Raw genomic sequence first — 13,166 nt, forward strand, 5'->3', positions numbered from 1 at the left:
TAGCTTGATTTTATTTTGTCTTTCTTATATCCTGTTTCTATAATTTGTTTTTGCAATATCTAAAAAAAAAAAAAAAAATCATAATTGATTATTATAGAATTGCAATGCAGACCGGACAAAGTTTTTCTCTAAATAACTTTGACCTCGACGGCTCGACCCAGCCCATTAATGATACAAAAACCCTAAGTCATATACGGATGGATCCAACGGATAACAGAAACAGTCAGAAGCCAATCGTAGCCGTTCACTCCTTACCGAGACCACTATAAAAGCCGGAGCTCTAAAACCCTAGCGATTACGTATCAGAGCTAAACCAGTGCGGCTCTTAGCTTCTTTCACTCGCGCATTTCCCCCCTCTTTTTTGCCGATCTCGAGGTAACATCGTTCAATTCTTGGATCCATAGATGTGTATTTGGCTCTCTGATTTTGTGTGATATAAGTATATCTGTGCTCATCTTATTGTGATTTTTGAATTTTCTTGATATGCTGTTTGGACTCCGAGAAAGTATAAATTGTATACTTAAAAAAAAAAAAATGAGATTATAAATTGTACGCATTTTTCGTTTCGTTTTTCTAATGTTGTGAGTTTCTGCGAGTTTAGATCTGTGCAGTTCTTTTTGTGACTTTTGAGTTTCCTTCGTATGCTGTTTTGACTCCATAAAAGTTCAAATTTTATGTCATTTTCGCTTCGTTTTTACGTGTTGGGAGTTTCTGTGAGTTTAATTCTGCTGGATCTATATTTCTGAAACGTAAATCTCAATCTTGGAAGAAGATTTATTGAGACTGGTACTTGTTTTCGAAGAAATTTGTTGGTATAGTTAGATTAACTTTGATTTGGCATATGCGAATACGTGTGTATTGATTTATATTTATACGTATATATGCATGTGTATCCATATGTATTTATCTATTCAAACAAAATCCATTAATTTATGATCCGAGTTGGATTTGAGTTTCAATGTAAAAATATTTGGTTTTGATGTTTCGTTAGATTAATTTTATGCTTTATTTATTTAGGTTTTTGTTGCTTTGGAATTTATTTTTGGGTGCCCTTGACGTTGTGAACATTTTGATATTGCCTATCTCCATGTAATGAATGGAATGACTACCCCTTAAAAGATGGCTGAGTAATCAAGGCTGGAGTCTCAAAGGGGCTCTTTTTTCCCAAAAACCCTGTATTGGGAATTTGGAAAGGAACACCAATGAGCCCGAGAATTGGCATTGTTCAATGCCATAGGCCTGTGGTTGGGGAGTTTTCCTACTCGTGCTGGAGCTGGTGCTAATATCTCGTGTTTGTAAGTCTAGGGAATATAGCTAATTTATATATTTTTACTGCAATGATGAAAAATCTTTGATTTGAAGTACTAAATAGTACTTCATCAAATTAGTTTTGAAGTTCGGAATTTTAATAGTTGAGAAACTTATCCTTTTTTCCCTTGTTAGTTCTCCTGGATATTGGGAGAGTTAAGGATTTTAAGTTGTCTTAGAATTTTAGAAGCTTTACTTAATTGTTACTCATGCTTCTACATTATAAACTCTTACCTTTACCCTTAAGCTGATTTTACCCTTGAGCTTGAAAACCACAGAATTTGTTTAAAGGAATTGTCAGATTAGTGGTTTTTCTGAAGTTTGTATTAACAAGGTTGATAAAAGTAATCTGGAATGTGGCATCATGTAAATCTGACGTTAATTGATATATCAAATTTCTTTTTATTTTTTGGTTGAGAAATCACTTATTGAGTTTAGCTAGCTTTGCAGATAGAATTTGCTAGAAGAAATCATGTCTCATCGCAAGTTTGAACATCCAAGGCATGGTTCTCTGGGATTTCTCCCAAGAAAAAGAGCTGCTCGCCACAGAGGAAAAGGTTCCTACTGCTATCTAAGATATATTATTTTCACATGTTTGCACTCATGTGATGCATTATTCCATTCTTTCACTTATGAAAATTTGTAGTTGTTTATTGTCAAAATTTTGTGGTTTTTTTTTTCTTGCCTGTTGTCGTTGTGCTGAATGGAATTTCATTTGGGATTTGTAAAATTTTTCCCATTCATTATTTTTTTGGTTATTATCAACCAGACATAAGAGTTTCAATGCATTTAATGAATCAGATAATTGGTATGCAATTTTATGTATAGACATAATTGCGCATTTATTGTAATATTGGGGGACTTCAGTGCGTCAAGTATTTGTTTTGTCAGAAAATGCTTGTAAGCTATGTAAACTATACCTCCCTGTCCCTTGATGCCTTGAGGATTCTATTTATTATTGATAACACTTGTAAACCCATAGCAGGAGGCTTGCGTTTTATTTTGTTGTGGCTTGCCCAAAACCACTTCTCTCTGCAATTGTTTTTAAAAATAAAAAATAAAATTCAATCTATTATGGTCTAATGCAATTATTGTTTGTGCGTCATTTGGGTGTTCATAAACTGCATGGTTTATTCCAACTTGTTGCATACTGAGTTGTGAATTACAATTTATTCTGGTTTCTAGTAATTGATATCCCCTTGGATTTTTGCAGTGAAGGCTTTCCCCAAAGATGATGCAACCAAACCCTGCAAATTGACTGCTTTTGTTGGGTACAAAGCTGGAATGACTCATATTGTTAGAGAAGTTGAAAAACCAGGATCAAGTGAGTTTTTGTGTTTGTTATGTTGGATGTTAGCAGAATAGAATGCGGGCATGTGTTTTCTTTTTCATACATTTTTATAGTTTGACTATTTTAAATGCAAATCATACAAAATTGAAATTTTGTAACTTGGTTTTTTTAATATGGGAAATGGTTTGAATTTGTAATTGTCATTTTTCTATGTCTGTAATTTAAGTTGGTAAATAATATTTCATTTATGTGAGAAAGGTGACAACTCGGTGATTACAATGCTTAAACTCATCTAATATATTTGAAGTAATTCCATATTTTTTTTTATGTACTGTCGCTTTCAATTTCTTTATTGGTTAGCATGTATCGCTAACTTCTTTTTTCTCCTTTTTCAAGAAAAAAATTGTTTTCTTTTCTTGTTTATGCTTCTTATCATTTTCCTTGTATTCTGTTCTGTATATCATTTTATAATTGTATCTCCAATATATCAAACCATCAAACTGAATTGCTAAAACAAAGTTCATGTACTGTGTGGCAATAGATTATTTTTGTTGATACTGTATTACCTATTGATGCATGCCTTTCTTTCCAGAGCTGCACAAGAAGGAAACATGTGAAGCAGTAACTATTATAGAAACACCACCTATGGTTGTAGTCGGTGTTGTTGGTTATGTCAAAACACCACGTGGTCTTCGTTCTCTGAACACTGTTTGGGCCCAGCATCTTAGTGAGGAGGTGAAGAGGAGATTCTACAAGAACTGGTGCAAGTCCAAGAAGAAGGCTTTCACCAAGTATTCCAAGAAGTATGAAGATGGGAAAAAGGACATTCAGTCACAGTTGGAGAAAATGAAGAAGTACTGCTCTGTGATTCGTGTTTTGGCTCATACACAGGTATTTTATTTTTTTCAATCTTGACCTGTTATGTTATAAAAAAATCTCAAACTCAAGTTGCTTGGTATCTATCTGGGATTGGTAACTTTTTCCCGTCCGTTTAATTTGCAGATGGTTTACCTTACCCAGAAATGATTTGCTCCAATTTATATGTTGGTTTTATTTTTCTAGATTTAAATGAGTTGATAGTTTTCTTCCCTTTGATTCATGAAGTTAAATTGCAATGGATCTTTTTTCCCTTGAGTTTTACAGTCGTGACGTACAATGTAGATCTCATCTGCACTTTGTGTTCTCACGGCTGTTTCTAATGCTGGTGTTTCTTTATTGGTTTGATCTTGTAGATAAGAAAATTGAAGGGACTGAAGCAGAAGAAAGCTCATTTGATGGAGATTCAGGTGAATGGTGGAACTGTTGCCCAGAAGGTCGACTTTGCTTACGATTTCTTTGAGAAGCATATTCCTGTCGATACTGTCTTCCAGAAAGATGAGATGATTGACATAATTGGGGTGACCAAGGGGAAGGGGTATGAGGGTGTTGTGACCCGTTGGGGTGTCACCCGTCTACCCCGTAAGACCCATCGTGGGCTTCGCAAAGTAGCTTGTATTGGTGCCTGGCATCCTGCTAGAGTTTCGTTTACAGTTGCTAGGGCTGGGCAGAATGGTTACCATCACCGCACAGAGATGAACAAGAAAATTTACAGGCTTGGGAAGTCTGGCCAAGAGTCTCACTCTGCCATGACCGAGTTTGACAGGACCGAGAAGGAAATTACTCCAATGGGAGGGTTCCCCCACTATGGTGTGGTGAAGGAGGATTATCTTCTAATGAAGGGGTGCTGCGTTGGTCCCAAGAAGCGTGTGGTGACCTTGAGGCAGTCGCTCTTGAAGCAGACATCTAGGGTTGCCTTGGAGGAGATCAAGCTCAAGTTTATCGATACATCCTCCAAGTTTGGCCATGGTCGGTTCCAGACACTTCAGGAGAAGGCCAAGTTCTATGGGCGAGTCAAGGCTTGAGATTATCCAATTTTCATAGTTCCTGAATTTCTGCAGTCTTTATCCCTCATCCTTTGTTTGAATTCAATTTTATGTCTGATGACTGGGAGTTTCTTATTTTGCCACCCTATAGGCTTTTTATTTTTATTTTTAATGGACATTGAGTTTGTTTGTTCTTGGCATAATTGTGCTATTTTTGTATGGTACAGAGAAGTTAATCTGAGGTTCAAAATGCAAGATAATGGCTTTTAAAGTGAAATGGACAATCAAAGATTTTGTTTTATTGTATCTTCCGAATTAGGAGTTGGCAAAATTTCTTACCACCGCATACTGTCTATACCGAGTTCCGGTGGTGGGTCCCATAAAAAAATCCGGTTATCTATATTGAAATCGGTTCGGTTAATTAGAATAATTTTTTTTTGTCGGTTAAATGAATCGGTATCTAATTGACCGAGCTGAAACGAAGCATTACAATTGATGTGAATTAAATATTTACCGATGACCTAACCGGTCGTTTATTAACCGATTTAACAGGTTTATTCGATTTGATTGAAAATATAGAAATTAGTAAATAATCGAAAATATAGAAATTAATTGTGGAGAACGTAAACGAGGTTGTTTCTCTTAGGGTAGCTTCCTAGACGTTCTTGTCTTTTGTCTTTTGGGCCAGCAGGGAATCGATGGTTAACGCGTTGTTGAAGTCCAGACTAGAGGCCATGGATAAACCTGACACTTTTGATAGTGGATTCTCTGATTATATTCTGTGTTTGGGTTGTGGTCGTGGTGGAAAGAAACACGAATGAGGTTGCATGGTACTGATACCTTTGTCGTCTAAAGCTTTTTCTATGAATTACTTCATGTTAAAATCAGAATGGTATCAGCACATATTATACAATCTATCACAAATGGTTTTAATGGGACCACAGAAAAAAAACCATCACAAATATGACAACGCATGAACTCGCAAAGACACTCTTAACTAGGTTTTCAAACGGCCGGGGGGGGGGGGGGGGGGGGGGGGGGACTTGGGAGCTTGATACTAGGGTTAGGATAGTAAATCTCAAATTGCAGGTTCCATGAAGGCCAACTCAAGGGAATAAGTACAAGGAATAACTCAGACAGTTCGACCAATCATGTCAGCAAAACGGTTACTTAAAGGATGTTGGGATTGAAGCGCTGAGGATAACTACTCCACCCGCGATTTCAAGCATAGAATTTGGCTAAGGCTATAACCTCCCACTGCGCTAATCTGGCACGGGACTTTATTAAGGGCATAACCCGCCAGTGGTATACTTACGTTTATTCTCATACACAAATTCTAAGAATACCCTAACTCTTTTAGAGTGTCGTACCATTTCCTTTGCTATATCTTAAGCATTGGAGAGTTTTTCATACGACAATTTCTGAAAAATCTCCAACTGTGTCTACTCTATTTGCATGCGTCCCTTTATTGAATTTGGCTATACGATCAACTCCATCATCGACATCAGAAATATAAAACTTGCTATAATCATTACTAAATCAACCAATATCTTCTAATTCCATTACTATATGCGACCCTAGAAAAAAGAAAAGAAAAAAAGAAAGAAAGAGAGGCAAATAATTAAATAAATCCAAAAACTTTTCATGCTTCATTTATTCAACCACAGCCATCATTTCTTCCAGCAAAGAGAGAGAGGGGGGGGCACATGCATAAAAAGAGTGGGGTCACTGGCAAGTGAGCCAAAAGAGAAAAGGGAAAGCCATGAGCGTGATAAAGAGGTAAGTAAATCATGGGCTTTTAGTATTACTTCCGTTCATTTCTTTCATGCAATCTCATCTACTTCATATTCTTTTGCTTGGAACTCTGAGAATTTTGGTTGCTAAATTGGTTGGGAAAGTAAAAGGTTGCTTAAGGTGGAGACTTGGGTTGAAAAAGAAAAGGAGAAACAAAACATATGCTTCAATCAAATCTATTTTCAACCTCTTCTTTAGTGTGCTTTCTTGTCATGGGGGCCCTTCTCTTTTAGAAAATGTCTTATATGGAAATGGGGAACAATCATCTTTTTTGAGGCGACCCTTTTGCATGAAATGGGTATTCTTTATTTAAAACTTGAAATTAAATATAGGTCCATATTTCTTTTATATGCAATTCTTGTTCTTGTATGTAGACCATATATGAAGAACATGTTCTTGTATGCTCCTTTACAGTGAATCAGGACTTTGTTTGAGGGGTAGCTGAAGAGTGAAGTCGTGAAGGAAGGGCCTCAATTCTTTCTCCTTCTCTTATGGCTTTGGATTTTTATTTTTTTTGTTTATTTTATTTTATTTATTTTTTGTTTATTATTTCTTTTTTTGGGGGGTAGGGGGGAGAAGAGTTGAGAGTGTGTTGATATGTTGGTATTAATTTGATTTATTGACTATTAGGTTATTAAATTTCCTAGATTGATTATCTGATTGATGGAGGAAATACATGGATTTTGTCACATGAGATGCTTTTTGGATGAAAATGATGTTTCCTTTCAATTGTTAAAAACTTACTGTTATGGGGGTAGTTCAGGATGAGCTTTCATATCATTCTCTCAGACATGGTGATTGTCTTGTTGACGAAAGAATCTTACTCAATGCAAATTAGGCAAGGAGCCCCTCTCTCTCTCTCTCTCTCTCTCTCGCTATAGGGTGTTTTTAATCATTTGTGTTGTAATTATTGCCCATTTCTTTTCTAGAATACTCGGATTTTTGTGGTAAAGGGATGCCTGGCTTAAGTGTGTGTGAGAGAGAGAGTGGCAGTATGGTTTTTATTGTTAATTTGCCAGAAATGAAAAAAATTCAAACAATATTAGAGCTACTGGCTTTAGTGTTTCTGACAAAAGTTATGGGTTCCTCTCAACAGGTAGTTTTAAAAGGAATATGAGGAATAAATGTGGTCTACACCAGACCCTTTTCTATAGTCACGTTCTTTTTGCTGCAGACCCATTTCTTTCTTCTCTTGAATCATGGCTTTCTGGTACTGCATAGCTGTAAGGTGTCCAACATTATTCTCTCTCTCTCTCTCTCTCTCTCTCTCTCTCTCTCTCTCTCTCTCTCTCTCTCTCTCTCTCTCATATAATTATTTGCTATTTTCTTTCTTGTGCTACTTTGATTGTCTTCTTGTTATATGTGTACGCATTGATTCAGTACCTCTTAAATGCCCATGTCAAGGAACTCTATATGTACAATTATACATGCATACACCTGTATCCCTTGCAGAAGCCTTTGAGATTATTTTAGTCTTAAATATTACTTTGCAGCTTTTTCCTTCCTTTTGTCTTCTTTTTCTTGTGGTAGATTATATGAGATTATGTGAGATACTGTCACCTTTCCCATGATTACATCTGAATGGATACGTTGGATATGAATTGGCTAGGCACTAATACTATCAGATAGACCTGTAGCCCTAATCTTGCCCGAGTAACCCGTGCGTAGTCCCTCATATTATGTATTAATTCTTGGTAATGATAATTATAATCATATTTGTCATTAAAATAAAGCAATAATGCATATAATAATGTTTTTCATGTTTACTTTAGAAATGTTGTTTATAATGGAGCGGGCTGAAAAATCATTACATGTTTTAGTCCCTACCAAGAGTTGGATGGATTCATGTGGGTCGATGGTTTGAGATAGAAATTGCCACCCAAGTGAAATTTAGCACTTAAAGCTGACAACTTTCAAAAGCACACATAGGCCACTCTTGTTTTGGCTCCCTAGACAGCAAGGCCCATTCTTTTGATTTCTTTAAGTTTGCTTCTTCAGACAAGGTATAGTATTCATTAAGTTAGGCATCAGGATCATGAACATCAAAACACAAAAAGAAAAGTGTACCACTGAGATTATCATATAACTTTGTCTTTACATTTTCTATTGGGTATAAAGGGTATAAAGGTAGCTGGGTTGAGCTGCGTTCTTTAAATAATGCATTGAGAAGTGTGGATGTCTTGTTTTTCCATGGCAGATTACCTATAGAGTTGGAAGACTAAAGTAATGGCTACTCTTGTATCACAGGACCAAAATTGAAGGCTTTCTAGCTCCTAATAACAGGTTAGTTTGCATCACCAGGGTTATGATATTGTATTCACATGCCACTGCACCAAAAGAGTAGTATCATCCAGTGTCCTGTTGCTAATTCTTGGTAAATAATCATATTCTTGCCTACCTGCCATTGGCATTTTTGTTCCTGCTTGTGATGAATTTAAAATTAGATCCTCATATTCTGCTTTCAAGTTTATTACTCTGTTACTTTAGTTCCGGATTGTACTCTTGCTTGTTTATAGCATCTCAAAACAACACATTGGGGACAAGAAGAGGAAATGGCAGTGTTTGAAGTGATTATCTCATTTGGAATTCGTTAAACCTTTCTGATCTTCCGCAACTTCTATTTTCCGGTGAATGTCATTCTCTCTGGATGTGTTGTATGCGCATATGAGCAGTACAGTTGATCAGATTAGATATGACCTCACTCACTCTTTAGCAACTGCAGATGTTCCTTTTGTTTGTTTTTGCTTGTGTTACACCAATCTTCATAAGTAGTAATTGCTGATATCACCTGATTAATTAAGTGCATCAAATTTGACCTTTTTATTTTTCTGGGAGCATTTGAAATGAGTATATCTTGCCATTTACTTAATTAATATAAAATTACTTTAGAATGGCAAGAAATGTATTTTTCACACATTTGTGTTGATGGTTACATATTTCTAGTGTTGGTGACTTTTGTGCATCTAATAGCAATGAGAAACAATGTGGAAATTTTTGAAATTTATGTGTTTATTTGATGGTTTCCGACAATTAGAACTTGCTGTTTTTGTTTCTTCATCTTTTGTGTTATGAAGAACCTTCTAGGGTCTACTGATGCATCTACAAATTTAGATTTCTTAGTGTCACTATACCTTTCAAAACTAAGATTTCTTTGCCCTAATCTTACAATAAATCTGTGGCTAATATTACATTCATCTGAGTGTTTGTTTTAAGGAATAAACTACTTTGGGGAGTCAAGAATAGAGACAGCATGTGAAACACAAGTGGAACGAGTGAGCCAAGAACATACTTAGGAAGTGTGATAACAGTGTCAGTCTTAAGACTAGAGAAAGCAGTTTCACTAAACTCCTGAGTGGTTTCTATTTCATTTCAGAAATGGGTTCCTAAGTTATATCCCTGTAAATGTGATTATGGTTCATCATAATTTTCCTACTCATCTGAGGGGAGTTTGATCATTGCATGAAAATAAAATTCTGATATTATTTTCTGCACTCATCTTTATCCCAAAGCATGAAATATAAGCCCGTGTGGCTCATGTGGTAGTGTCATCTACATTTATATTATCATTTCGTGGAGCTGGCTACATTTCCCTTCTATAAAATTCGTTGTTGTTTTAAAATGATTCAGATGATAAATTATTTACTCAAAAACAAGTGGAAATTAATTTGAAAGTTTTATTTTCTTGGGAGACCCATGTGGTTCCTTAACGAATGTAACAAGGTTCTTCTGTTCCTTGATTGAAATTCTGTCCAGCATATGTGATATGTTAATTTTATTTTATAGATGTTGATAACTTCTTTTTATCATTTCTTTCAGGGCTAGTGACTATCTGCAAATGAGCAAAGGTACTTTTATCGAAGAATCAACAGTTTCAGCCATGTTTGAATTAGCTTCAAGCATTTACTAGACAAGTCACAACAATTTAGTTCCTTTGCTCTATTCACTGCCTCCTTTGCCCCCCCCTTCAGAAGGAAAAAACGAAGAGGACACAGAAAATCCAGTACAGCACGACTATGACTGACTTTGGTTCTGAAAGATCAAATCCATGGAACATATATGGAAGTTCAGACCCAAGTCCATCTCAAACCGGAGTGAGTCAGGAAGCTCCATGGAAAAACTTTGGGACATCCATGAATGCCATTTCTTTTGGTTTTGTTGCAACAGCAATCTTGATCTCAATGTTTCTTATCATGGCCATCTTTGAACATCTGTTCAGGCCAGGTCCTCCTTTTTCTTCACCTGAAAATATGGCCAATGGTTCTCCTGAATCCAGAGCAATAGAGAAACTTGGCAGACAAGCAGTAAGTCTCTATTCCATCATGTTCTTGAGTAAATTTTATGCAAAGGAATTCTTTCATGGTGAATTCTTGTTCTAATGCCTTTATCAAATCACCTGCATTTTTTCAGTCTTTTCTACATAATCCTTGAGTCAGAGAGGTTCTCTTTAGAGGTTTATAATTGTAAACTTCTAGCTACGCTAGTGCCAAAATAACCTAAGCTCTACTGATGTCTAATCAAACTACTAGTCATCCAGAAGATGCCCAATATATTTCATGTTCTCCCTCATTGTTTGATAGCTACCAAGATAAAGAAAATGCATATCAAGACTCTTGTTTTTCTAGTTCTGTTGTAGAAACAAACACGATGGCAAAAGAAATCTGTAAGAACACAGATTTTCTTACCATCTTATTTCAAGAGATTCACAACTTTTTAACTCAAAAACTTTTTTCCCTAGAACAAGAGATTGTCGGAGAGAAATCAGTTTCTTGCACAAGTAGAATCATGATTCCTGCAAACCTCAGATCACAGACAAAAAAAGAGAATTTACAGTTTAGCCTTTTTCACCTCTGTCCATTTCTCCAATTCCTTTTTAAGATTCCAAAATGATGAAGGTACCTGCATAGTAGGAGATTTTTTTTTTTTTTTTTTCCCCCTATGATTACTGCCTTTCTCAAAGAATTGAAGGTGATGCAACGGGGATAATTAACATAGTTACTCTATTTAGTAGACTACTGAGATAACGTGGTAGTGAAAATTAATTCTTGGATCCGCACTTGCGAAAAAAAAAACTAAGGTCTGACTTTCATTGCTACGTCATCCCAGTTGTATGTCATTTGTATAGCAGTCAAGATTATTGTATTAACAAGTAATTCTCATGAGCTAGAGGAAACTCAAAATTTAGTAGTTGGTATATTTCTTTGAACTAATTTAATTTGGTCACTTTCATTTCAGGTGACAACACCATATGCACCTGATTTCTCAGTGTTGATGCCAGGACAGAACTGTCCCACCTACATTGCACAACCTGCTCCACTCCCCTGCACGAGGGAAGGGGTTTATTGGCCTCCCCATGAACATAATTTTGTACTTCCATAGTGTATATTATACCTCTGCTCCGAAGCATCACAAAGGCTCAATGTATATTCACAGAATGATCAACTTTCATCGATTCATTAGTTATCTAAGTTTAGATATTGTATCTGGAAGCATATTCTTTGCGGGAATTGGCTATCCTGTTAGGGTTTGGTAAACCTTACGAGGAATGTTAGTGAAGTCGGATATTTCTCCTCATGTCCATATCTTGGGTCATGTCATTAGTTTGCATTCTTTGACGAGTAATGTTAGAAATCACACTTTTATCCCACTTTGTTGATGTGACATTGCCAATCAGTTCTTGTTAAAAAAATAAAATAAAATAAAATTTAAGGACCGATTAGTAATACCACATCAATAAAGTGAAATGAAAGTGTAGTGTATAGCATTACTTATTTTATAACCAAACTTTTACCCCGCATTGGATACTTTTAGAATACCAAATGATCAAAAGAAACAAATGACGATGCACAAAATTTAAAGAAATGTTATACAACACACATGTATCTCACTTTTATCTTATTATGCTGACATGATAGGGTCTAGTAATCATTACATCAACCCTTGTTAAAAGAAAAAATAAAAAATAAAAATAAAAAAATAAAAAAATAAAAAAATCTAATAGCTACTAAACCCTTTTATGCTAGCATATTAGGACAAAAATGTAGTGTGTAGCATTGCTCTAAAATTTATGGTGCGTGGACATTTGCATAGTTTTGCCCACCTCCAACCTCAACCAAGTTGACCTATGAAGTATGAACCATGGCATAAAATGATGACTTGCACATGTCCATAATAAATGTATATGATATTGTGCTTTGATAAATGATTTCTACTAGTTATTATTTTCGTAGTGCATGGTGGTGCCCTGCATATTGTTTGGATTTTCAGGATTTTAGTGTCCCTTCAGGATTAGGTTCAAATGGTGATGATTTATTTTCCGTACATCATGTAGCACTGTTTAAAAATTTTAAATGACCTAATATATACACCATTAAATATGTAAAATTTAATTTAGACTATTTCCTAATCCATATTGTTTGAGATTAGGAGTTTTCAACAATTTGATTTCAAAACAATGGTTGAGACTTGAAGAAATCTACTCTTTAGAATACCCTAAGAATTCGAAGAATTTTAATCCATTTCTTTGTGGAGCATGGTGGGCTACGTTTGGGGTGAGAAGACCGAACTATAGAGAGAGGTTCTCGCCGCTTCAACTCTCATGGAGGGAGTCGAAGTTTGCATTCAGCAACATAGCTTGGAACTCCGTTATGGGGGTTGAACAAACTATAGGATGGGGGTTGAACAAACTATAGGATGGGGGTTGAACAAACTATAGGATGGATCGGAATTGACTGCAATTCACTGATCGAATTACGACCTGTCCAACCCTTGCACGAGAAAGGGCAATAATGGGGCCCTCCTGCCCAGATTGTTGGGAACGGCAGAGAAACCCGGTCCTAAGACCGCAGCAGAGTCGGCCAGATAAGCTCTTTGTTTGGTCTTTTCAAGTTTCATCCGCCAAGCTCTGCCCTGAG

The 13,166-nt window shown here is 36.0% G+C and overlaps 2 protein-coding genes across 3 annotated transcripts; both read left to right on the forward strand.

Annotated features, from left to right (window-relative positions):
• Positions 1-218: 218 nt before the first annotated feature.
• On the forward strand, positions 219-4,664 carry LOC133881855 (large ribosomal subunit protein uL3-like). Its single transcript, XM_062320900.1, has 5 exons — positions 219-375; positions 1,759-1,865; positions 2,522-2,632; positions 3,192-3,490; positions 3,832-4,664. Exons 2-5 carry the CDS (start codon positions 1,781-1,783, stop codon positions 4,498-4,500), a joined length of 1,164 nt encoding a protein of 387 aa, XP_062176884.1. The 5' UTR covers positions 219-375; positions 1,759-1,780; the 3' UTR covers positions 4,501-4,664.
• Positions 4,665-7,351: 2,687 nt separating this feature from the next.
• On the forward strand, positions 7,352-11,826 carry LOC133880878 (uncharacterized). Of its 2 annotated transcripts, XM_062319835.1 has the most exons (4): positions 7,352-7,483; positions 8,453-8,538; positions 10,072-10,556; positions 11,488-11,826. In XM_062319835.1, exons 3-4 carry the CDS (start codon positions 10,269-10,271, stop codon positions 11,629-11,631), a joined length of 432 nt encoding a protein of 143 aa, XP_062175819.1. In that variant the 5' UTR covers positions 7,352-7,483; positions 8,453-8,538; positions 10,072-10,268; the 3' UTR covers positions 11,632-11,826. The 2 variants fall into 2 exon arrangements, with proteins under 2 accessions (XP_062175819.1, XP_062175820.1); XM_062319836.1 differs by lacking the exons at positions 7,352-7,483; positions 8,453-8,538 and adding an exon at positions 8,772-8,882.
• Positions 11,827-13,166: the final 1,340 nt, after the last annotated feature.

This window comes from Alnus glutinosa, chromosome 11, assembly GCF_958979055.1.
Source record: "Alnus glutinosa chromosome 11, dhAlnGlut1.1, whole genome shotgun sequence".
NCBI classification, from domain to species: Eukaryota; Viridiplantae; Streptophyta; class Magnoliopsida; order Fagales; family Betulaceae; genus Alnus; species Alnus glutinosa.